This window comes from Salvelinus namaycush, chromosome 22 (assembly GCF_016432855.1).
Source record: "Salvelinus namaycush isolate Seneca chromosome 22, SaNama_1.0, whole genome shotgun sequence".
Classification (NCBI taxonomy): domain Eukaryota; kingdom Metazoa; phylum Chordata; class Actinopteri; order Salmoniformes; family Salmonidae; genus Salvelinus; species Salvelinus namaycush.
In genome coordinates, this window is record NC_052328.1 from 27,413,947 (window position 1) to 27,440,694 (window position 26,748).

Here is a 26,748-nt window from a genome sequence, read left to right on the forward strand (position 1 = left end):
TTCCATACTTCACTGAACTGATCAATGCCTACGCTCTACCTTTACTGACAGCTGGAGCTGCAATTTCACCCTCTTCCATGACTTATCTACAATGCATTCAAAAAGTATTCAGACCCCTTCACTTTTTCCACATTTTGTTAGGTTATAGCCTTATTCTAAAATGTATTAAATTATTTTCCCCTATTAATCTACACACAATACCCCATAATGACAAAGCAAAAACAGGGTTTTAGAAATATTAGCAAATAAAAAAAAAAAATGTAAAACAGAAATACCTTATTTACATAAGTATTCAGATCCTTTGCTATGAGAATCTAAATTGAGCTCAGGTGCATCCTGTTTCCATTGATCATCCTTGAGATGTTTCTACAACTTGATTGGAGTCCACCTGTGGTAAATTAAATTGATTGGACATGATTTGAAAAGGCACAGACCTGTCTATATAAGGTCCCACAGTTGACAATGCATGTCAGAGCAAAAATCAAGCCATGAGGTCGAAGGAATTGTCCATAGAGCTCCGAGACAGGATTGTGTCGAGGCAGAGATCTGGCAAAGGGTACCAAAACATTTCTGCAGCACTGAAGTTCCCCAAGAACACAGTGGCTTCCATCATTCTTAAATGGAAGAAGTTTGGAACCACCAAGACTCTTCCTAGAGCTGGCCGCCCGGCCAAACTGAGCAATCAGGGGAGAAGGGCCTTGGTCAGGGAGATGACCCAAGAACCCGATGGTCACTCTGGCAGAGTTCCTCTGTGGACAACTGGGACCATCCCTACAGTGAAGCATGGTGCTGTGGGGATGCTTTTTAGCGACAGGGATTGGGAGACTAGTCAGGATCGAGGGGAAGATGAACGGAGCAAATTACAGAGAGATCCTTGATGAAAACCTGCTCCAGAGTGCTCAGGGCCTTAGACTGGGGCGAAGGATCACCTTCGAACAGGACAACCCAGCAGTGGCTTTGGGACAAGTCTCTGAATGTCCTTGAGTGGCCCAGCTAGAGCCCGGACTTGAACCCGATTGAACAACTCTGGAGAGACCTGAAATATCCAGCCTGACAGAGCTTGATAGGATCTGCAGAGAAGAATGGGAGAAACTCCCCAAATACAGGTGTGCCAAGCGTGTAGGGTCAAACCCAAGAAGACTCGAGGCTGTAATCGGTGCCAAAGGTGCTTCAACAAATTACTGAGTAACGGGTCTGAATACTTATGTAAATGTGATTATTTCCTTTTTTTTTATCCATTTGCAAAAGTTTCTCAAACTGTTTTTGCTTTGTCATTATGGGTTATTGTGTGTAGATTGATGGGGGGGGGGGGGAACAATTTAATCCATTTTAGAATAAGGCTGTAACGTAACAATGTGGAAAAAGTCAAGGAGTCTGAATACTTTCTGAATGCACTGTAGATGTTTATTTTTTCCATTCAGAGCTGACCCAACACCATTCAATTCCTATTATGTGTAAAATGCTTCTGAATGTCAACAAAATAACAAACAGCTCAATATGGAAAGAAAACAACAATAGATATTGAGCATTATTTAGTTTACCTCAGAAAACACACATTCTTTTGACAGCCCTATTGAGGGAGTCTCTTGTTTTTCCGTATCTGTTGTTGTTTTTTGTGCATCCTCGTGTGGGTTGCGTGTTGTCTGCTAACGTTTCCAATGTGGGGGCGAGAGCGTGGGTGGGGGGGAAGGGGAGGTTTTTCTCTGTAATTGGCATCCCCAAAAGTCACCCCCACGCTTGGGCGGAGCTCCAAAGGTGCTCACCAGATTAGTGCTGTAGGAGCAACATAAGTGAAATAAAATTAGTCTCATATGTTACCTGTAATGTTCATTTCCTGTAGCCTAATTTCCCCCCCAAAAATGTATGTCAGCACTTTAAAAGGAATCTACAAAATCGGGTAAATGGTTTTCCTCATATACATTGTCTACTGGTATCATTTTAAATTGAGAACATATAGCTCAACATGTAAATGTGTGAATTTAGCTATTCTCTGCTTCAGATTACAGATTCCCATAAGGCCAGTAATGCCATCATATTGTAGGCCTATGGCTGCATTGGCGATGCATGCCATATGATAAGCTGCAAAATGGATTTACATAGTTGATATTCTGAAAAAGAGTAACAATTCAATTAAACACATTGGAGATCTTACAACTAGACAAAAAGGAAATGTTAATTTGAGCATACAACACAGAAACAGACACTTTTGAGTGTTTGTCACCAGAGCGGTGTAGAACGTGCTGTGACGTTTGACTTTAGCTAATTCACTTTCAGTAAATATAAATTGCAGACTGTCGGCCACACTTGATGACTTGAAAACGAGCACTTGAAACCTACTTTTATACAAAATGTGTCCTACCCGGACGGAAAACAGTGACGCACATAACACACAGCAGCCCTTCTACGGGAGTGTGGGGGGAGGGTTCTTGAAATGTAACATCCAATCAAAACCTTGTCGTTGGGTGCAAGCGGACCATTCAAACAGTTTTTGCAATATGAAATTCTCCAGACCTTCAAGTGAGGCGTGACAACAACGTAGATGGTTATTTTTTCCATTCAGAGCTGACTCAACTCCATTAAATTCCTATTATGTTTAAAATGCTTCTGAATATCAACAAAAGAACAAACGGCTCAATTTGGGAAGAAAACAACAATAGATATTGAGCATTATTTAGTTTACCTCCGAGAACACACATTCTTTTGACAGCCCTATTGAGGGAGTCTCTTGTTTTTCCATATCTGTTTTTTGTGCATCCTCACGTGTGAGTTGCGTGTGTTCTGCTAAAGTTTCCAATGTGGGGGCGAGAGCTTGGGTTGGCGGAAAGAGGAGGGTTTTCTCTGTGGTTGGCATCCCCAAAAATCACCCCAAATCACCCCCACACAGAGAGAGAGAGAGAGATAGAAAGAGGGAGGGAGGTAATCACAATACCGATGCAGACTACTGCACATGGAGGACACGTTTCCTGTTTTGTGACACACGTCCTGTCCCCACCCACCAATCAAATAAAACACATGGGAGATCTTACAACTAGACAAAAAGGAAATGTTAATTTGAGCATACAACACAGAAACAGACACTTTCGAGACAGCAGATTACTGGACAGGCAACCCGCAACTGCCACAAACTGAACACTCCCGTGACACGCACAGGCCGCTATCAGAACTCTCCCATTCCATACTTCACTGAACTGATCAATGCCTACGCTCTACCTTTACTGACAGCTGGAGCTGCAATTTCACCCTCTTCCATGACTGTTATCTCCAAATGCATTTGGAGACTGTGTTTTTAATTTACAATGATTACATTAAGATAGCTAGCTGAAAGGAAGTTAGCTAGCTGATGACATTTAATTAAATTAGCTAAACAGTTTGTAAAGTCAATTAGATACCTTACTAGCAGCTCAGCTGAGTTAGCCTACAAAGTGGCCTACTATAGCCAGCTAGCTAGTTAATAATACATAGCTTTTTTACATTTTAAAAAATGTATTTACTTACTTGAATAGGTTCTCCCACTTCCTCCGTGTTTTTGGGTGCCTTCCGGTATTTATTGGTTGTAGCAAAGCGCAGCCATCTGGATGAATGGAGACGAGCCAAAAAGTGTTTGTCACCAGAGCGATGTAGAACGTGTTGTGACGTTTGACTTTACCAGCATAATTCACTTTCAATTTCAATAAATATAAATCGCAGACTGTCGGCCACACTTGATGACTTGAAAACGAGCACTTGAAACCAACTTTTCTACAAAATGTGTCCTACCCGGACGGAAAACAGTGACACACATAACACACAGCAGCCCTTCTACGGGAGTGTGGGGGGAGGGTCCTTGAAATGTAACATCCAATCAAAACCTTGTCGTTGGGTGCAAGCGGACCATTCAAACAGTTTTTGCAATATGAAATTCTCCAAACCACCAAGTGAGGCGTGACAACGACGTGATTTTGGAGGTATGGCAACACGAGACTAGCTCCACACCAACTCATCCCATAATCAATGTAATAAATTATGTAGATGGTTATTTTTTCCATTCAAAGCTGACATAACTCCATTCAATTCCTATTATGTTTAAAATGCTTCTGAATATCAACAAAAGAACAAACGGCTCAATTTGGGAAGAAAAAAACAATAGATATTGAGCATTATTTAGTTTACCTCCGAGAACACACATTCTTTTGACAGCCCTATTGAGGGAGTCTCTTGTTTTTCCATATCTGTTTTTTGTGCATCCTCACGTGTGGGTTGCGTGTGTTCTGCTAAAGTTTCCAATGTGGGGGCGAGAGCGTGGGTTGGCGGAAAGGGGAGGGTTTTCTCTGTGGTTGGCATCCCCAAAAATCACCCCCACACAGAGAGAGAGAGATAGAAAGAGGGAGGGAGGTAATCACAATACCGATACAGACTACTGCACATGGAGGACACGTTTCCTGTTTTGTGACACACGTCCTGTCCCCCTCCCCCACCAAACCCTCCAATGCACCACCAACACGCATAGTAAAACCTTTAGGAACTTGAAGTGGGGCTAGTGGTCTTGGTAGTGAGAGTAATGATGGTCGTGTTGTCAGTGACTAGCATTAAAGAGAACACAGCTAACCCCATACAATTAGTGTTAGCTGTGTTTGAACAGTACATTGTGTAACCACTGTTAGCTTTGTTTTCAGAGTTGAGTCTACTATACATTGAGGAGAGGTTGTGGGATCATCATCTGTGAGGACTTCCCCTCTGTGTAAACACCCAGGTGTGCGCTCTTCTGTGGTCTGGCAGGGGACAAACCTTGACATAGTAGAAACATCCGTGTGATCTTTCTGGTTAACACATTATTTAGTAACATGGGACTGTCAATCACACAGTTAGAGTGTACAACTTAAACCATACAGCTGAAGTATATCGGAGTGTCACATTACATTAACTTTACAGTATCTCGGTTAGTGAACTGATGTCATCAAAGTTAGTATATTTTGCTCCTCAGTCTAGAAATCAGAGTAGGAATGATAACAGTGCCATCCATCCCTTTGAGACTGCAGCATCTACATTTTCCCTGCAATCTCTTTGAAACTCACTTGTACCCCCTAAACCAGTCTATACCACCATCCATCGCCTTCGTCTGCCCCCCATCCTCCCCCACTCTCCCCACTGAGACACCTGTGCAGATATACTCAGAGATAAACTTTGTAATGCTTCCAGAGCAACAGGTGCACAACAAGGCATGTGTGTGACGGTGACCACATCTCAACACTCAACATACACTCCGCAAAACTAATGTTCCACCACATCAGCACATACAGTGCCTTCAGAAAGTATTCACACCGATTGACTTTTTCCACGTTTTGTTGTGTTACAGCCTGAATTTAAAATAGTTTACATTTAGATGTTAGGTCCATGGCCTACACACAATACTCCATAATGTCAAAGTGAAATAATGTTTTATTAAAATGTTTCCAATTAATTAAAAATGAAAAGCTGACATTTCTTGAGTCAAGATATGGAATGTCCCTCAGTCATGCAATGAATTTAAAACACAGATTCACCAACAAAGACCAGGGAGGTTTTCCAATGCCTTGCAAAGAAGGGCACCTATTGGTAGAAGGGTAAAAAAAAAAAAGCAGAAATGGAATATCCCTTTGAGCATGGTGAAGTTATTGTTTACACTTCGGATGATGTATAAATACACCCAATCACTACAAAGATACAGGCATCCTGCCTAACTCAGTTGCCGGAGAGGAAGGAAATTGCTCAGGGAGGCCAATGATGACTTTAAAAAAGTTTCAGAATTTAAAACATCTGACAGTTATTTTCAATTTATGCCTAAAATTACATACCCAAATCTAACTGCCTGTAGCTCAGGAAACGCTTTGAAGTTTGTGAAAATGTGAAATTAATGTAGGAGAATATAACACATCAGATCTGGTAAAAGATAATACAATAAAATAAAAAAAGCGTTTTCTATTTTTTTTGTACCATCTTTGAAATGCAAGAGAAAGGCCATACATTGAGAGAGGACTCTAGGTGTAATTTAGATTTTGTTCACAAGATGGCAGCAGTTTGTGTGCAAAGTTATAGACTGATCCAGTGAATAATTACATCAAGTCTGCCAGGAGTTTGCCCTAATGTGCCGAATTGGTAAATGTATACATTTTCAAGTATATAACTATAGAGAATATACAAAACTGCTATGGCAAATAAACATTTAAATTTACACACTCCCAGGAATGTTATACATGATGAATCATTAGCTTCCCTCTGGAAAATACACTAACTTTCACACATCAAGATGGCTGGGTGGGTGTGGAGCCAGAGACAGCAGTGGGGTCAAACTGTAGACCCCAGTTCCTACATTTGAATATAAAAATGTATTTGATCAAACAAAACTATGTTACATTTTATCTCTGGGACCCTCGGGATGACAAATCAGAGCAAGATTACTGAATGTAAGTACATTATTTACCTTCAGAGGTGAATGTATCAAACCAGTTGCCATGATAAAAGTGTTTTGTTGTTGTGCACTATCCTCAAACAATAGCATGGTATTTGTTTTCTGTAACAGCTACTGTAAATTGTACACTGCAGTTAGATTAACACTAATTTAAGCTTTCTGCCCATATAAGACATGACTATGTCATGGAAAATTGGCTGTTACAACGTATACAACGTTTTCTAGTCACATTATCGCATATTGAGCAACAGCCGTCTGGGTTTAGGGACACCAATCCCGTAGAGGTTTTTAATAGCTGTGGTAGGAGAAAACAGAGGATGGATCAATAACATTGTAATTACTCCACAATACTAACCTAACTCACAGACTGAAAAGAAGGAAGCCTGTACAGAATAAAAATATTTCAAAACATGCATCCTGTTTGCAACAAGGCACTAAAGGCACTTTTTGTCCTGAATACAAATTGTTATGTTTGGAGCAAATCCAATGCAACAGTACCACTGGGCAGCAGGTAGCCTAGTGGTTAGAATGTTTATCCAGTAACCGAAAGGTTGCTGGATCAAATCCCCGCTGAAGACGTGGATGTCAATTTAAGGCAGCCCCCCCGCACCTCTCTAATTCAGAGGGGTTGGGTTAAATGCAGAAGACACATTTAAGTTGAAGGCATTCAGTTGTACAACTGACTAGGTATCCCCCTTTCCCCACTCTCCATATGTTCAAGCATAGTGGTGGCAGCATCATGTTATGGGTATGCTTGTAATTGTTAAGGACTTGGGAGTTTTTCAGGATAAAAAAGAAATAGAAAATCATAGAGGCAAGCATGTTTAATAAACCTTTCATCAGGTCAATAACCTAAAACATTAAGCCAAATCTACACTGGAGTTGCTTACCAAGAAGACCGTGAATGTTCCTGAGTGACTATGTTACAGTTTTGACTTACATCTACTTGAAAATCTATGACAAGACCTGAAAATGGTTGTCGAGCAATGATCATCAACCAATTTGACCATGCTTGAAGAATTTTGAAAAGAATAATGGGCAAATGTTGCACAATCCAGGTGTGGAAAGGTCTTAGAGACTTACAGTTGTAATCGCTGCCGGTGTTTCAGGAGTGTGAATACTTATTTACTTACTTACATAATACGTACATTTGATATTTCTGCATTTTCAATACATTTGCAAACATTTCTAAAAACTTGTTTTCACTTTGTCATTATGGGGTATTGTTATGTATGTATGTATGTACAGTGGGGCAAAAAAGTATTTAGTCAGCCACCAATTGTGCAAGTTCTCCCACTTAAAAAGATGAGAGGCCTGTAATTTTCATCATAGGTACACTTCAACTATGACAGACAAAATGAGAAAAAAAATCCTGAAAATCACATTGTAGGATTTTTAATGAATTTATTTGCAAATTATGGTGGAAAATAAGTATTTGGTCAATAACAAAAGTTTATCTCTATACTTTGTCATTGCCAACAAAGGGTATATAACAGAGGTCAAACGTTTTCTGTAAGTCTTCACAAGGTTTTCACACACTGTTGCTGGTATTTTGGCCCATTCCTCCATGCAGATCTCCTCTAGAGCAGTGATGTTTTGGGGCTGTTGCTGGGCAACACGGACTTTCAACTCCCTCCAAAGATTTTCTATGGGGTTGAGATCTGGAGACTGGCTAGGCCACTCCAGGACCTTGAAATGCTTCTTACGAAGCCACTCCTTCGTTGCCCGGGCGGTGTGTTTGGGATCATTGTCATGCTGAAAGACCCAGCCACGTTTCATCTTCAATGCCCTTGCTGATGGAAGGAGGTTTTCACTCAAAATCTCACGATACATGGCCCCATTCATTCTTTCCTTTACACGGATCAGTCGTCCTGGTCCCTTTGCAGAAAAACAGCCCCAAAGCATGATGTTTCCACCCCCATGCTTCACAGTAGGTATGGTGTTCTTTGGATGCAACTCAGCATTCTTTGTCCTCCAAACACGACGAGTTGAGTTTTTACCAAAAAGTTCTATTTTGGTTTCATCTGACCATATGACATTCTCCCAATCTTCTTCTGGATCATCCAAATGCTCTCTAGCAAACTTCAGACGGGCCTGGACATGTACTGGCTTAAGCAGGGGGACACGTCTGGCACTGCAGGATTTGAGTCCCTGGCGGCGTAGTGTGTTACTGATGGTAGGCTTTGTTACTTTGGTCCCAGCTCTCTGCAGGTCATTCACTAGGTCCCCCCGTGTGGTTCTGGGATTTTTGCTCACCGTTCTTGTGATCATTTTGACCCCACGGGGTGAGATCTTGCGTGGAGCCCCAGATCGAGGGAGATTATCAGTGGTCTTGTATGTCTTCCATTTCCTAATAATTGCTCCCACAGTTGATTTCTTCAAACCAAGCTGCTTACCTATTGCAGATTCAGTCTTCCCAGCCTGGTGCAGGTCTACAATTTTGTTTCTGGTGTTCTTTGACAGCTCTTTGGTCTTGGCCATATTGGAGTTTGGAGTGTGACTGTTTGAGGTTGTGGACAGGTGTCTTTTATACTGATAACAAGTTCAAACAGGTGCCATTAATACAGGTAACGAGTGGAGGACAGAGGAGCCTCTTAAAGAAGAAGTTACAGGTCTGTGAGAGCCAGAAATCTTGCTTGTTTGTAGGTGACCAAATACTTATTTTCCACCATAATTTGCAAATAAATTCATAAAAAATCCTACAATGTGATTTTCTGGATTTTTTTTCTAATTTTGTCTGTCATAGTTGAAGTGTACCTATGATGAAAATTACAGGCCTCTCTCATCTTTTTAAGTGGGAGAACTTGCACAATTGGTGGCTGACTAAATACTTTTTTGCCCCACTGTATGTATGTATGTATGTATGTATGTATGTATGTATGTATGTATGTATGTATGTATGTATGTATGTATGTACAGTTGAAGTCAGAAGTTTACATACACCTTAGCCAAATACATATAAACTCAGGTTTTCACAATTCCTGACATTTAATCCCAGTAAAACTTCCCTGTTTTAGGTCAGTTAGGATCAGTTAGGATTAGGATCAGTTAGGATTTTAAGAATGTGAAATATCAGAATAATAGTACAGAGAATGATTTATTTATTTCAGCTTTTATTTCTTTCATCACATTCCCAGTGGGTCATAAGTTTACATACATTCAATTAGTATTTGGTAGCATTGCCTTTAAATTGTTTAACTTGGGTCAAACGTTTCGGGTAGCCTTCCACAAGCTTCCCACAATAAGTTGGGTGAATTTTGGCCCATTCCTCCTGACAGAGCTGGTGTGACTGAGTCAGGTTTGTAGGCCTCCTTGTTCGCACACGCATTTTCAGTTCTGCCCGCACATTTTCTATAGGATTGAGGTCAGGGCTTTGTGATGGCCACTCCAATACCTTGACTTTGTTGTCCTTAAGCCGTTTTGCCACAACTTTGGAAGTATGCTTGGTGAAGTATGTCATTGTCCATTTGGGAGACCCATTTGCGACCAAGCTTTAACTTCCTGACTGATGTCTTGAGATGTTGCTTCAATATATCCACATCATTTTCCTTCGTATTTTGTGAAGTGCACCAGTCCCTCCTGCAGCAAAGCACTCCCACAACATGATGCTGCTACCCCCGTGCTTCATGGTTGGGATGGTGTTCTTCGGCTTGCAAGCCTCTCCCTTTTTCCTCCAAACATAACGATGGTCATTATGGCCGAACCGTTCTATTTTTGTTTCATCAGACCAGAGGACATTTCTCCAAAAAGTACAATCTTTGTCCCCATGTGCAGTTGCAAACCGTAGTCTGGCTTTTTTATGGCGGTTTTGGAGCAGTGGCCTTTCAGGTTATGTCGATATAGGACTCGTTTTACTGTGGATATAGATACTGTTGTACCTGTTTCCTCCAGCATCTTCACAAGGTCCTTTGCTGTTGTTCTGGGATTGATTTGCACTTTTCGCACTAAAGTACGTTCATCTCTAGGAGACAGAATGCGTCTCCTTCCTGAGCGGTATGACGGCTGCGTGGTCCCATGGTGTTTATACTTGCGTACTATTGTTTGTACAGATGAACGTGGTACCCTCAGGCATTTGGAAATTGCTCACAAGGATGAACCAGCCTTGAAATACATCCTCAGGTACACCTCCAATTGACTCAAATGATGTCAATTAGCCTATCAGAAGCTTCTAAAGCCATGACATAATTTTCTGGAATTTTCCAAGCTGTTTAAAGGCACAGTCAACCTAGTGTATGTAAACTTCTGACCCACTGGAATTGTGATACAGTGAATTATAAGTGAAACAATCTGTCTGTAAACAATTGTTGGAAAAATTACTTGTGTCATGCACAAGGTAGATGTCCTAACCGACTTGCCAAAACTATAGTTTGTTAACAAGAAATTTGTGGAGTTGTTGAAAAGCGAGTTTTAATGACTCCAACCTACGTGTATATAAACTTCCGACTTAAACTGTATGTATTGTATGTAGATGGGTGAGAGAGAAAAAACTATTCAATCAATTTTTAATTCAGGCTGTAACACAACTAAATGTGGAATATGTCAATGTGTTATAAATACTTTCTGAAGGCACTGTACAAATTCACAGTACAACAAATGCGCGCGCACACACACACACACACACACACACACACACACACACACACACACACACACACACACACACACACACACACACACACACACACACACACACACACACACACACACACACACACACACAAGCATACACATACACACACACAAAATGTAAGTCTCTTTCACGCTCTACTCTCTCCCCTTCTCTCACACATTTTTCTCCCTCTCTTTCCCTCCTCTCTCTCTTTCCCTCCTTCCCTCTATCCCTCCTCTCTCTCTTTCCCTCCTCTCTATCTCCCTCCAGTCGGCGTCAGTTTGGGCCTAAGGACCAGCAGGAGGTGAAGATCATTGAACACCAGACCCAGTACCTCAGACTGATGCCTCACCTGGCTGCAGCTCTGGCTCTCACCTTCACCACCAGGTAATGTTAGCACTTCCTCTATAGTGTAAAGGGATCGCTGCCGCTACCTTGCTTGAAAATGGAATTAATAAATAAAAATGCTTCTTTATTGCAAAAAGTAAAACCTATGCGTTTCGGCTTATGGGCTTCTTCAGGTTTTTTTTGCTCTACACACGTCAATATCAGAGAGAACTGTAGTCAAACATCACTTGAAACTGCCCCTACTCTCATGGCCCTACGCTGGGATATATAAAGGGAAACACTACTCTTAAACAGTGTTATTTCAACATGCTGATGGGTTTGATGTTAACTGACATAGTGGTGAAAAGAGCAGTTGTATCTAATGCCAGTAAATGACAGTCTTGTCACTATGATGATGCATTGTAGTGTCAGTGTTCTGTCTGTTAGTGTTTTGTCTGTACAGATTCTCTCCTTTTTCTTTTGAAGGTATGCCCCTCACAATTATATGGTATTATAATTATAGAACATCATACTAGGAATGTGTTCTAATTTCTTATGTTATGTGTCCATTGTGTGTGTGTGTGTGTGTGTGTGTGTGTGTGTGTGTGTGTGTGTGTGTGTGTGTGTGTGTGTGTGTGTGTGTGTGTGTGTGTGTGTGTGTGTGTGTGTGTGTGTGTGTGTGTGTGTGTGTGTGTGTGTGTGTGTTTCAGGTTTGCAGCATGTATGATGGACCATGCTCTGTGCAAAGGAGAGGTTCTACAGAACAATAGTTCTCTCCAGGCTCTGGTTGCTGGACTCAAAGCCTACAGTACCTGGGAGAACCTCGCCTGCCTTCAAGAGTGCCGCGAGTGCACCGGGGGCATGGTGTGTGTGTGTGCGCGTTTGCTTGTGGGTGTGCATGCCTGCGTGCATACATGTGTATGTGACGTACATTATTCCAATCCTATTTAAAATACCACTACTCCCCAGTCATCTACTAACCATGTTTCTTTCATTTAAAGACCCAGGTCCATTGTCTAGTTCTGGATCTTGTTTTTGGATGCCACTGTGACTATGTCCATGTAGAGTGCAGAGGGTTCTTGGAGGTCATTTCTGTCTACTCTTTCAGTTGATGTAATACTGCTGTGGTAGGGGAAAGTTTCATTGTAATAAGTCCCTAATGCTGTGATGAATAGGTTTGAGTGTTTCTCGTTGAGGTGATCTAAGGGCAACTTGGGAAACCACAACGCTGCACCTTGTCATGTGGGAGTGCTCGCATCTCTTGAGTGTCTGATCCTACACAGACCGCACTTTGTAGTGACACTGTCTGACTTTTACCTGTTTATTTCACTGCTTTCAAAAGTGAAGCTGTTTTGAAATAGTTTTTAAAAATTATTTATGAAACAATTAACATCTTTGAGTCTCCATTTCTCAAGTCATAATATTCTTTAGATATTGTAAGAATGATTTCTGACTTATAGTTTATTATTATTCTTTACAACGCGACTCCTCCTACACCGTTTAAACTAGAAACGCTGTTTTAACTTTAAAACGTGTAGACTGGTCTGGAATAGTGTACTTGCATACAACTTTTTGATATCTTTTACACTTTGTCCTTTTTTTTTGTCATCCATCCACTTTCATTGGATTTCCTCAGCATTTTTAAGGTCCCATTGTGACATTACCACTCCCAACATTCTATTCTATTCACTATAAACAATGTCACTTTTGACACAAATCAGCTACTTTGAACACTTTCCCAACAACTTAGACAAAAAGTTAGAGCGTGTGGAATCTTCCTCTACTTCTCTGCTGTTCAAATCTGAAATCAGAACTGAATGATCTGGTACCGATCAAACGTTACAGCTCTTTAAGTAACCTCATCAACAACATTTCCTCTAACATTTCCCAACAAGTTAGACAAAAAGTTGCAGGGTAAGACATTTTCGTCTACTTCTCTGTTATTCAAGTCTGAAGTAGGAACAAATATGTCTTCTAGAACCAAGGAATTTTCTAAAATTCCTTGACTAGGACACGGAAGTAGGATTGGAGACGCCTTTGTTTTGATTTCAAACATTCTTTGTGTGGTGTAAAGCAAGACATACTGACTTGCACAACACATTCACAACTCTCATTATACTGAAAATGTCCATTCATCCAAATTCCATGACTTCCTTTATCTTTGCATTTATCCCATCATTCCTCCACCCATTAGGTATTTTTTTATTTAACCAGGTAGGCTAGTTGAGAACAAGTTCTCATTTGCAACTGCGACCTGGCCAAGATAAAGCATAGCAATTCGACACATACAACAACACAACAACACATTTAATTCTGTGTCCTTACTTTATGTATCTATCCATTTATTTATACATCCTATTTATTGAGCAATCCATCCAGTCATAACTTTCTTTTAACAGCTTTATAATTTGGTTATGAAATAAATGTATGGTTGACGGGAGGTTACTATAGCAAAAAAAAAGTCTAAACTTCTTCAACTAGAGGCACCATCATATTTCTCTCCCCAATAATAGCCCAAAACCTTTCTAATTCCTTATGAGTAATTATTACAGTTGTCATATACTGTGGTTTTCTAGTAAGAATGTGCATAAAAGTGCAGTAATCTTATTTGTGATGAAATATGTGATCCAACTGCCCCACACTCCAAATTAATATGGTTGATATAGTAGTCTATCAAAGTAATCAGACCAGATATTTTAATATATTTAACTTTGACAATATTTCACCGCTTCACTTATTAAGTAATACATTTTAAACTTCTTCCACTACCAGAAAATACTTTCAAAGAGCTGAAGCAAGTCACACACTTTTTCTTCATGTAAAATAACCAACTAGTGTTGATCTATTATTTAATTGGTCGACATATTAGTTGACAATCTTGCTGGTCCCTGTACCATGATTTGTGGAATTGGGTGTTCTAGTGCTGCATTGGAATGGAAGCCTACATAGTCTGTGCATTTTAGGACCAGGGTTGTTGACCACTAATTTAATTTAATTTAATTTACGTACATGAATTGGACATGTGAATGTGAAACCCATTACTACTGTATATAAATTAGGTGTGTCTTTATATCGGTGGATGACGTGTTTCTCTGGGTTCTGACCTTTGTTAGGGTTTTATGATGGAGAACCGAATCCCTGCTCTGAAGTGTGACTCTGATGTCTTTGTCACATTTGAAGGGGACAACGTCGTCATGTTACAGGTAAAAGAACCAAAGAGGGCAATGTCCTCTTCAATATTTTACTCACACCTTCTCTAAAACTTTAAGTGCTATATTATGTTGTTTTGCTGTTCATCACACTTTTGATGTGAAATGTTTTAAACTGGTAATGTGATTTTCACATTTACTGTATACTAACCATGGCTCCTAGACAGACAAGTTGATAGAGCTCACAGAGTCTGCCTTTATTTCTCAAAACAGTCAGATGAATCTTAGTTTTGGCAAAAACTATATACTGACATTTTCTAGAGTGGAGCCCCTGCAACTTGATAAAGGAATTGTGCTTTGAGAGAATTTCATTAGTATGTGTTTTCACACAATTGGATATTATTATTTTTGGCTTATTGGGGATGAGGGGGATTTCTCCTTGTTTGCGAGTGTAGTGGAACTACAAAGCAAGTGATGAGCGTACTACACACACACACACACACACGACTCTCTGAACTCTGAGATAATAGGAACAAGGTCACCATTCAGATACAGTGCTGTTGAGGGAGACTCAGAAATCAGAATAGCTCATCATAAACTAAAATTATTTGCAGACCCCGGGATCATTGTCCCAGTTTGATTTAATTATGGAGAATGATATTTCTGTAGACAGGTGGTTAATTTGGTTGACAGAATGTATTTACAAGGGTGTGACTGAACATGAAGGTGGTTTTGTGTCAGACCAACTGTCGTGCAATCATATGTTCTTATCATTTCGATATTGTTGTACAGTATAGTCACTATTTTATTTTGCTTCATATACATCAAAGGTAAGATGTATAGGAAAGTGAAGTGTGAAAAATTGCAGTGGGAAGGATCGGAGTGGGAACTTGAAGTCAAACACAGTGCCAAGTCAAACATAATTACATTTTTATGGCACCTAAGGTGTCTGTCTGTCTGGACTGCAGTCACAAGGAGAGAGGAGGCTCTGCCAGCTGAACTCAACTCAACCCTCCACCACCAGTATCCCCACTGCACCCCTATGGAAGATGACAGTCACCAACCACATTTAATCAGTTTACTACTGACCTGAAAGCATGAAGAAGACCACAGCTGACCCAAACTGACATTTTACCCAAATTGAAACATGAAGGGTGTGCCAGATTGTATAGGATCTCTCTTTTACAGTTCCAAAAGTTTATTTGCCCATTTATGACATTGCGAGTGTTTCACCTATCATGAGAGGGCAATTAACATCCAGCTCTACATTGAAAGACTGGTTATGCTACTGTATGAGCGGTTAAAATATGTCTTGGTGCTAGCTATAGACCGCTTCAGTTCAGTTTAGCTTCCCCAGCCTTGTTTTTCACAATGAATGTTGACAAGCAGGATATCTATACATTTATCCAATATAAATCCTGATCATCCACCATTGTCCCCATTCTTAAATACATGTAACTGTACTAGTATAACAGAGGTTTGCATGTTTGACAACTCAGCATTCAAGCACTCAACCTTTGACCTCTGACCTGTCCCAGGTGGTGGTAAAGGAGCTCATGACCCAGTTCACCAGGCAGCTGGGAAACAGTGTGATGGGCGGACTCATCAAAACCTGGACGAGCTCAGTGTCTGACAGGCTCAGAACCAGGTCAGTGAACGTCACTCAACGCCACAAGGTCATTAGAGGGCCATATATTGAAGGTGGCAGGTATCCTAGCGGTTAAAGCGTTGGGCCAGTAAATGAAAGGTCCCAGGTTCAAATACCCAAGGTGAAAAATCTATCGATTTGCCCTTGAGCAAGGAACTTAACCCTCATTTTCTCCAGGGGCGCTGTACTACTATGGCTGACCCTATAAAACAACACATTTCACTGTACCTATCCAGTGTATATGTGACAAAACCATTTTTATTTTATTTTATTTTAATTAATTATTCATATTTATTATTTATTTTAATTATTTATTTTTATACTTTAGGAAATGGGTTCAAATTGTATACAGTACACTGCTTTTTATGCCACTGTCTTCTATTCCTTGTGCGTCAAATAAGTACATTCACGTGAGCTATTTCTTGCTCATGGGGACAGTTTTAGACTCGCTAAACACTCATAAACCTCTAGAATTTAGAATTTAGTCTTCTATACGACAGAAAAACCCAGACATTTGTCCACACTCTCAACTCCTCTCAAATACCTAATTTATTCACATGTATTCTCAATATTTTTTGTATATTCTCATATTTCCTAGTAGGGGAAACCACATCTCTTTTCTCACAAGCTATCACACAAACGCTTTTATCTTATTGTGAAGTGGAACATTAAGATATATGTTCTTTTAAGATGCTACAGTTTCCCAGAATAGAGTCCCCCTTTCATTTTGAACACTGCTACTATGGTAGTGTGGTTTTCCACTATCTGGTGAGATGTCTTCACACTAGGTGTCATGTCCGTTTTAGTGTGTACAACTTTTACACAATCCCTGTGCTTGGCTGGTTATGAGACCATCTTGAAAGTTATTAGAAGTCGTTAATGAAAGAACCTTAACGATGTGGTCAAACGCCGCTGAAATTGAAAGGTCTCTTGCTATAAGGAGTTAAATCAAACAGGTCACTTGGGTGGGTGGATGGGGTGGGTTTAATTTAGGGTTTATTTTCTCATTTGTTTTTTGCTTTGTTTTTACTGAACATCATGTGAAAATGTGTTGGATGTGCACTGATGATGCAATTGTTATTTGTCCAATGCTGTTTATTCTGCCTATTTGCTTGAACATACTGTACAATGAAAACAATGTATCTAAAAAGTCCTTAATGAGAGAATAGTCTTGCTTGTACCCACTTGTGGAAGTGTGTGTGTGAGTGCTTTAGTACACTAAAATAGTACACTAACTGCCCCCTTTCCTCATGTCTATAGAATTGTGCAATGATAGAATTTGTTCAGGTTGATAATGTTGTTCATGTCCATCTTCGGTAGTTTCCTTGGCTTCAATGTGGATACGGTGGGGGACCTGAGTTTCCTGCTAAAAGCAGTGTCCTATAGGGAGAGGGTTCTACAGCGCAGCCTAGCAACCAGACTCTACAACAAGGTCAGTCCATCACCTAGTCCATCTCATCTAAAGGCATTGACTACAATAAGAGAAGTCCAACAACAGAAATGTTAAAGGCATGAATTTACTATTTAGCACCAGATTGTCAAACGTCTGTTTGATGTTGATACAGCTAGGTGTAAATTGATTCACAGTTGATTTTGGAAAAGTTTGATCAAGACTTTATGAACTCTTAATGAAGCCTTGTATTGCTCTGTCCATTGTCTCCTGCAGGTAGAGAAGAAAAGAGAGGAGTTCTTTGATGCCTGGAACTCCTGTCTTCATCATGTGACCGGCCTGGCCTTAGCACACATACACAGAGGTGGGTAGACTACAGCCTACCCTGGTCCTGGAGAGTTACAGGTGGGTAGACGACAGCCTACCCTGGTCCTGGAGAGTTACCGGTTGGGTAGACTACAGCCTACCCTGGTCCTGGAGAGTTACAGGTGGGTAGACTACAGCCTACCCTGGTCCTGGAGAGTTACAGGTGGGTAGACGACAGCCTACCCTGGTCCTGGAGAGTTACCGGTTGGGTAGACTACAGCCTACCCTGGTCCTGGAGAGTTACCGGTTGGGTAGACTACAGCCTACCCTGGTCCTGGAGAGTTACCGGTTGGGTAGACTACAGCCTACCCTGGTTCTTGAGAGTTACTGGTTGGGTAGACTACAGCCTACCCTGGTCCTGGAGAGTTACCGGTTGGGTAGACTACAGCCTACCCTGGTCCTGGAGAGTTACCGGTTGGGTAGACTACAGCCTACCCTGGTCCTGGAGAGTTACCGGTTGGGTAGACTACAGCCTACCCTGGTTCTTGAGAGTTACTGGTTGGGTAGACTACAGCCTACCCTGGTCCTGGAGAGTTACCGGTTGGGTAGACTACACCTACCCTGGTCCTGGAGAGTTACAGGGTGTGCACTGTGCAGGCTTTTTCCTCCGGCCTAGCATTAACATATGATTCAGCTGCGCATCGAGACTAGTTGATTAGTTTAGATATTACTGCACTGTTGGAGCTAGAAACACAAACATTTCGCTACACCCACAATAACATCTGCTAAACACGTGTATGTGACAAATACGATTTGATTAGTTGAATCATATGTGCATTTTTGTAACTCTCCTTGGCGTTAAGTAGATGAACGCATATAGTGGTCATTACGTATGAAAAGTAAGATAGCAGAATCTGTATTTGTGTACTAAAACTGTGTGCATAAGTGTAGGGGTTTGTGTGTTTGTGTTTTGAACTAGTGGGTCTATGTAAAGACACCACTGTCTCTTAAAGACCATAACCTTTCCCTTCTCTCACTTTCATCCCACACACACACACAAACTCACACACACACACACACACACACACACACACACACACACACACACACACACACACACACACACACACACACACACACACACACACACACACACACACACACACACACACACACACACACACGCACACACAAAGTCACAGGCACACACACACACAAACTAACAGGCACACACACACACACGCACACAGGCACACACACACACACACACACACACACAAGCAAACACAAACTCCCAGGCACACACAAACTCACAAACTCACAGGCACGCACATCGGCACACTCACAGGCACACACACCGGCACACACACACACAAGCAGTCTTACAACCTTAACCAGCCGCAAGGTACTAAAGAGCACAAAGGTGTCTGATGTTTGAAAGCTAAGAGCGGTCTGGAGGCTGACTGATACATAGAGGCACCCACAGAGTGAAAGGGTTTTGTTGTCATATTCCATTCCTTAGCAATATAATGCCTTTGCCCTACAGTTTTGACAGGACTTGAAAAAAAGTTTCCTCAATTGCAGTGAAGTTGCATAGTAGTTGTCTCTTGGTGGTGCAGTAGCACAGTGTGATGGCCTTGACGTGGGTTAGTGCGTATACCTAGTATCACTATGACTAGCTGTCATGGTCCTCTAATAATGTGGGTGTAGGTGTAGGTTTTCCCACCACAATTGGCCGACCGACACATATTGATTCTGAACAGGGATTCAGTTCTATGTTATTTACACAAGATTCATATTCAGATACTTTTGTGGGTGCAAAATTTGTTTTCCTCAACACTTTCTTAAGTGTGTTTATTGTTCATAAATTGTTAAGATTTATTTAGTCAATCATCACATTCTTATTCATTATCTACTGACTATAATTCATTATGTGCATATGGTATCCTGTTTTGTATTACAGTAAGGCAAAGCAACGAACAGTAAAAGAGAACCCAATATTTCATTACGTTTCCATGAAATATTGTTCTGTGTGACTGTCACTGCATTGAGGCTGAACAATAGTGACCCACTGCCTAGCTGGGTAATAGCACTGTTTGCTTAGACTCACTGTTTTTTGTTTTGTTTCCATAGTAACTCTGGAGCAGTTTGCTCTGGCCGTTCAAGAGTGCCCAGTCGAAGAAGACCACACCTTGCTAACGAAGGTATGTGTGAAACCAGTTTTCCACTCTTCTGTCTCTCACTGTTCAATAGGAAACCATAAGCTCTGCTTTTGAGTCATCAGTTAGGTCCTATGGAAAGTTCTCAGAAACAACACTTTGAACACGTTTCATGAGTTCCTTACAAGGTAATAATGTGATAAGTCCTCATATGAACCTACTGTATAACCTAGTCACACCTGTCCCGTTCACATTTTGTGTTTTTACGAAGAATACAATTTGAGAATGCAAAAGTCTTAAAATGATCTGTTTCCTATAATTCTTACTTGTCCTCGTAAAAAACATGTTGAGAGAACAGTAACATTCTCACTTAATACCCTATGCAGTATAATTTTTATTTGTATACATTTTCTGCATTACTGTACCATCAGTGTTTCCCCTAGGAATTTAGTGGTGGCAAGGGTAGCGAAGGGGGGTGTATTGCTACTAGCGTTAGTGCAAAGAAATGCTAGCTGTTCCCATAGACTTCCAGTCATTGAGCCCACGACTATCCATTTAAAAGCGCGTCTCGGCAGAAATACAGTACCAGTCAAAAGATTGGACACACCTACTCATTCAAGGGTTTTTCTTTATTTGTACTATTTTCTACAAATCTATGAAATAACACATATGGAATCATGTAGTAACCAAAAAAGTGTGAAGCAAATCATAATATATTTTAGATTCTTCAAAGTAGCCACCATTTGCCTTGATGATAGCTTTGCACACTATTGGCATTCACTCAATCAGCTTCACCTGGAATGCTTTTCCAAAAGTCTTGAAGGAGTTCCCACATATGCTGAGCACTTGTTGGCTGCTTTTCCTTCACTCTGCGGTCCAACTCATCCCAAACCATCGCAATTGGGTTGAGGTCGGGTGATTGTGGAGGCCAGGTCATCTAATGCAGCACTCCATCACTCTCCTTCTTGGTCAAATAGCCCTTACACAGCCTGGAGGTGTGTTGGGTCATTGTCCTATTGAAAAACAAATGATAGTCCCACTAGGCACAAACCAAATGCAATGGTGTGTCGCTGAAGAATGCTGTGGTAGCCATGCTAGTTAAGTGTACCTTGAATTCTAAATAAATCCCCGACAGTGTCACCAGCAAAGCATCCCCTCACCATCACACCACCTCCTCCATGCTTCACAGTGGGAACTACACATGCAGAGAGCATCAGTTCACCTACTCTGCGTCTCACAAAGACACTGCGGTTGGAACCAAAAATCTCAAATTTGAACTCATCAGACCAAAGGACAGATTTCCACCGGTCTAATGACCATTGCTCGTATTTCTTGCCCCAAGCAAGTCTCTTCTTCTTATTGGTGTCCTTTAGTAGTGGTTTCTTTGCAGCAATTCGACCATGAAGGCCTGATTCACACAGTCTCCTCTGAACAGTTGATGTTGAGATGTGTCTGTTACTTGAACTGTGTGAAGCATTTATTTGGGCTGCGATTTCTGAGGCTGGTAACTCTAATGAACTTATCCTCTGCAGCAGTGGTAACTCTGGGTCTTCCTTTCCTGTGGTTGTCCTCATGAGAGCCAGTTTCATCATAGCGCTTGATGGTTTTTGCGACTGCCGTTGAAGAAACTTTCAAAGATCTTGAAATGTTCTGGATTGACTGACCTTCACGTCTTATAGTAATGATAGACTGTCATTTCTTTTTGCTTATTTGAGCTGTTCTTGCCATAATATGGACTTGGTATTTTACCAAATAGGGCTATCTTCTGTATACCACCCCTACCTTGTCACAACACAACTGATTGGCTCAAACGCATTAAGAAGGAAAGAAATTCCATAAATGTACTTTTAACAAGGCACACCTGTTAATTGAAATGCATTCCAGGTGACTACCTCATGAAGCTAGTTGATAGAATGCCAAGAGTGTACAAAGCTGTCAAGACAAAGGGTGGCTACTTGTGTGTCATGTGTGTAATTTTGTAACGTCAGGAGAATTATGGGTGTGGAGTCAGGCGCAGAGAGCAGAAGTTTCACGGGAAAAAACGCTTTAATGTCCACAGTAAACAGGAACAGGTACAAAAATGGGTGAAGCCAAAACACAGGCGCAAACACAACCCAAAGACCACTGTTACATAAACCGGACAGCAAAAACGCAAAATCAACAATACACCTCCTACGTACAATAACAACAAGCCCGCACAAACACTAGCGGGCTAAACGAACTTAAATAGTACCCACCCCAAAAACCCAACAAGGAACAGGTGAAACAAATTAGACAAAAACAAATGAAAAGGAAAAAGGGATCGGTGATATTCGTGACAAATTTGATAGTTTTGATGTCTTTTGATGTACAATGTAGAAAATTAGTAAAAAATAAAGCAAAACCATTGAATGAGTAGCTGTGTCCTCTCAAAACTGTGTCCTGGAAAGCTGTGTCCTGGAAAATCAAAAGAAATCAGCCAAGACCTCAGATAAAAAATTGTAGACCTCCACAAGTCTGGTTCATCATTGGGAGCAATTTCCAAACGCCTGAAGGTACCATGTTCATCTGTACAAACAATAGTAAGCAAGTATAAACACCATGGGACCATGCAGCTGTCATACCGCTCAGGAAGGTGACACGTTTTGTTTCCTAGAGATGAATGTACTTTGGTGCGAAAAGTGCAAATCAATCCCAGAACAACAGCAAAGGACCTTGTGAAGATGCTGGAGGAACGATTTACAAAAGTATCTATATCCACAGTAAAACGAGTCCTATATCGACATAACCTGAAAGGCCGCTCAGCAAGGAAGAAGCCACTGCTCCAAAACCGCCATAAAAAAGCCAGACTATGGTTTGCAACTGCACATGGGGACAAAGATCGTACTTTTTGGAGAAATGTCCTCTGGTCTGATGAAACAAAATAGAACTGTTTGGCCATAATGACCATCGTTATGTTTGGAGGAAAAAATAGGAGGCTTCCAAGCCGAAGAACACCATGTTGTGGGAGTGCTTTGCTGCAGGAGGGACTGGTGCACTTCACAAAATAGATGGCATCATGACGAAGGAAAATTATATGGATATATTGAAGCAACATCTCAAGACATCAGTCAGGAAGTTAAAGCTTGGTCGCAAATGGGTCTCCCAAATGGACAATGACCCCGGGCATACTTCCAAAGTTGTGGCAAAATGGCTTAAGGAAAACAAAATCAAGGTATTGGAGTGGCCATCACAAAGCCCTGACCTCAATCCTATAGAAAATGTGTGGGCAGAACTGAAAAAGCGTGTGCGAGCAAGGAGGCCTACAAACCTGACTCAGTTACACCAGCTCTGTCAGGAGGAATGGGCCAAAATTCACCCGACTTATTGTGGGAAGCTTGTGGAAGGCTACCCGAAACGTTTGACCCAAGTTAAACAATTTAAAGGCAATGCTACCAAATACTAATTGAATGTATGTAAACTTCTGACCCACTGAGAACTTTCTACTATTATTCTGACATTTCACATTCTTAAAATAAAGTGGTGATCCTAACTGACCTAAGACAGGGAATTGTTACTTGGATTAAATGTCAGGAATTGTGAAAAACTGAGTTTTTAAATGTATTTGGCTAAGGTGTATGTAAATTTCCGACTTCAATTGTAACTCTGGATCTTCCTTTCCTGTGGCGGTCCTCATGAGAGCCAGTTTCCTCATAGCGCTTGATGGTTTTTGCGACTACACTTGAAGAAACTTTCAAAGTTCTTGACATTTTCCGGATTGACTGACCTTCATGTCTCAAAGTAATGATGGACTGTCGTTTCTCTTTGCTTATTTGAGCTGTTCTTGCCATAATATGGACTTGGTCTTTTACCAAATAGGGCTATCTTCTGTATACCACCCCTACCTTGTCACAACACAACTATTTGGCTCAAACGCATTAAGAAGTAAAGAAATTCCACAAATGAACTTAACAAGGCACACCTGTTAATTGAAATGCATTCCAGTTTACTATCTCATGAAGCTGGTTGAGAGAATGCCAAGAGTGTGCAAAGCTGTCATCAAGGCAAAGGGTGGCTGCTTTGAAGAATCTCAAATATAAAATATTTTTGGATTTGTTGAACACTTTTTTGGTTACGACATGATTCCATATGTGTTATTTCATAGTTTTGATGTCTTCACTATTATTCTACAATGTAGAAAATAGTAAAAATAAAGCAAAACCCTTGGTTTTGGTGTGTCCAAACTTTGGACTGGTACTGTATATAAAAAACATTACCTCATATTTTTTTGCAGTGGTGGAAACAGTTTAGTGGTCTATCGCTGCTAAATTTAATATTGGGAAGCTCTGACCATCATGCAGTGTGAGTCAGCTGTCCCTCTGCCACGTGTGTGGGTTCAGCTGCGATTCCCTTTCCTGTGCCTTCAGAAATTATTCATACCCCTTGACTCATTCCACATTTTGTTGTGTTACAGCCTGAATTTAAAATAGACTTAATATCATTTTTTGTCTCACGTTGCAGATAGTTGTATGTGTGGGTTACAGAGATGAGGTAGTCATTCAAAAATCATGTAAACACTATTATTGCACACAGAGTGAGTTCATGCAACTTATTATGCACATTTTCACTCCTGAACTTATTTAGGCTTGTCATAACAAAGGGATTGAATACTTACTGACTCAAGACATTTCAGCTTTGCATTTGTAATTCATTTGTAAATATTTCTAAAAACATAATTCCACTTTAACATTATGGGGTATTGTGTGTGACACAAAATGTAAATGTCATCCATTTTAAATTCAGGCTGTAACACAACAAAACGTGGAAAAAGTCAAGGGGTGTGAATACTTTTTGAAGGCACTGTATATCTGCATCAAGCATAGTGTCAGCTGCTCCTAGTATACAACCTACACAGCTATCTACCCATCCTGTATGTGGTCGATTACTTTGCTGCTTTGCCTTAGCCGGGCTGCCTTGAGTCCTGCATAGGCAGATAAGCCCCTTTCTGTGGGTACTATCAAGGTCTCTCCCCTGTACCTCTGTATCTCTAAATGTATGTTATGGGCTGCATTAAGGTCATACTTCATTTTAGGATGGAAAACACCCTCTACTGCTCTTAAAATATCATACGTTTTCAAGATGGTAAGTTTTTGTTTTTGTGTGATGCCTCTGGTTGCATGTGAACTACTCAGATCAACACACGTTTGGTTTCAGTGTTAGAACATTGTGTAGAACTGGCAGACAGTCAGTCAGGCGACAATGTGTGGATGCAAAATAGTAGCCTTATGTAAATGTCAAATACTTGGAGTCAGAGGCATCCTATGATTTCCTCTCGTTGGACAGACAGGTTGGGCATGGTGGATGACGTCTGTATACAGCTGGTGCTTATGGTGCTTTCAAGACAACTCGGAACCTCCGAGTTGAAATATGTGTAGATTTTTTTCTCTCCATATAGCTTCCTGTTGGTTGAATCTGATCATTTCCAAGAGGGAAACTCTGAGCTCATCTTTCTACAATGAGTTTCCAAGTCTGACATTTCTGAGTTTCCAAGTTCCGAGTTGTCTTGAACACGGCATTAGCTATTGAACCAGAAGCTGACGGATGTCATACCTGCGGTCTGTTCAATGAGCCTAGCGTTGGAAATGTTCACATTCCAACACTGCTTAAGGGCAATTACATAGGCTCAGATTTTTCATTTTAAAATCTATACCAAACAAAAACCATTGATTTCAAAGTTTAACAAACCATAGAACTCTATGCACAATGACTATGACTACTTTTAACAATTTCCACTGAAATCTTTACAAACTTTTCATCTGCACAGTTTTTCCAGTAAATGTTTTAAATTGATTTACTGTGTAAATTATTTACTGTGCAGAGTTTTATGGCTTGTTAAACTGAAGTGAAATTCTGTTACCATGGAATTGCCCTTAAGCATCTCAGCATTGACAACAAGACTACTTGGAAAACACCAGTAATTCAAAAAGCAAAATAGTTTTTTACGCTGATATTCATACACCTTGCATGCAGTAAGCAAAAACATTAAAGCACATACAGAAACCAGAGCTGTGGTGGATTGATGATGACTCTGTTAGCATAATAGGGATAAAATCTGAGCAGTGTTCGAACTGTGTGAGTAGACTAAAAAGTTCCTCCATTGACTCTCAGTGGAATTAAATCGTTGTGCTTCTAACAGGCCTAACAGTTTACTGCTTGCAAACGCCAACGGTCGCATCTGCTCGACCAATCGTGTGATTAACACAATAACATGGTTTGTGATGTTCATATCACTCAACCCTTTTATTTTGGGTCAGACAGATATGGCCGTAATGTTGGGATACACACGGCATGTCATCAGGGTCCTTTTACACATTAGAGCATGACTGGGACTGAGGCTAATATTGTAAACCAATATGATGTAGCAAGGCTGTGTCCAGAAAGCCTGACTATAATCTGACCTCATAGAAACTTGGAGGTCATAATGTAGGTCCCATAGTAAGTACATACTCTATGTTAAACTACATGGTTAGCACCTTACATAATACATACATTGAGCGCACAGCCATGCAATCTCCATAGACAAACATTGGCAATAGAATGACCTTACTGAAGAGCTCAGGGACTTTCAAAGTGACACCGTCATAGGATGCCACCTTTCCAACAAGTCAGTTCGTCAAATTTCTGCTAGAGCTGCCCTGGTCGACTGCATGTGCTGTTATCGTGAAGTGGAAACGTCTAGGAGCAACAACGGCTCAGCCGCGAATTGGTAGGCCACACA

The 26,748-nt window shown here is 40.8% G+C and overlaps 1 protein-coding gene across 1 annotated transcript in view; it reads left to right on the plus strand.

Moving 5' to 3' along the window:
• Positions 1–26,748, plus strand: part of acoxl (acyl-CoA oxidase-like) — a 45,995-nt gene that overhangs the window by 7,525 nt on the left and 11,722 nt on the right. Inside the window, exons 11-17 of the mRNA XM_038960657.1 lie at positions 11,304–11,420; positions 12,071–12,224; positions 14,474–14,563; positions 16,048–16,157; positions 17,478–17,589; positions 17,824–17,911; positions 19,987–20,057. Coding sequence (XP_038816585.1) covers positions 11,304–11,420; positions 12,071–12,224; positions 14,474–14,563; positions 16,048–16,157; positions 17,478–17,589; positions 17,824–17,911; positions 19,987–20,057 — 742 coding nt within the window. The remainder of the gene's footprint in view (positions 1–11,303; positions 11,421–12,070; positions 12,225–14,473; positions 14,564–16,047; positions 16,158–17,477; positions 17,590–17,823; positions 17,912–19,986; positions 20,058–26,748) is intronic.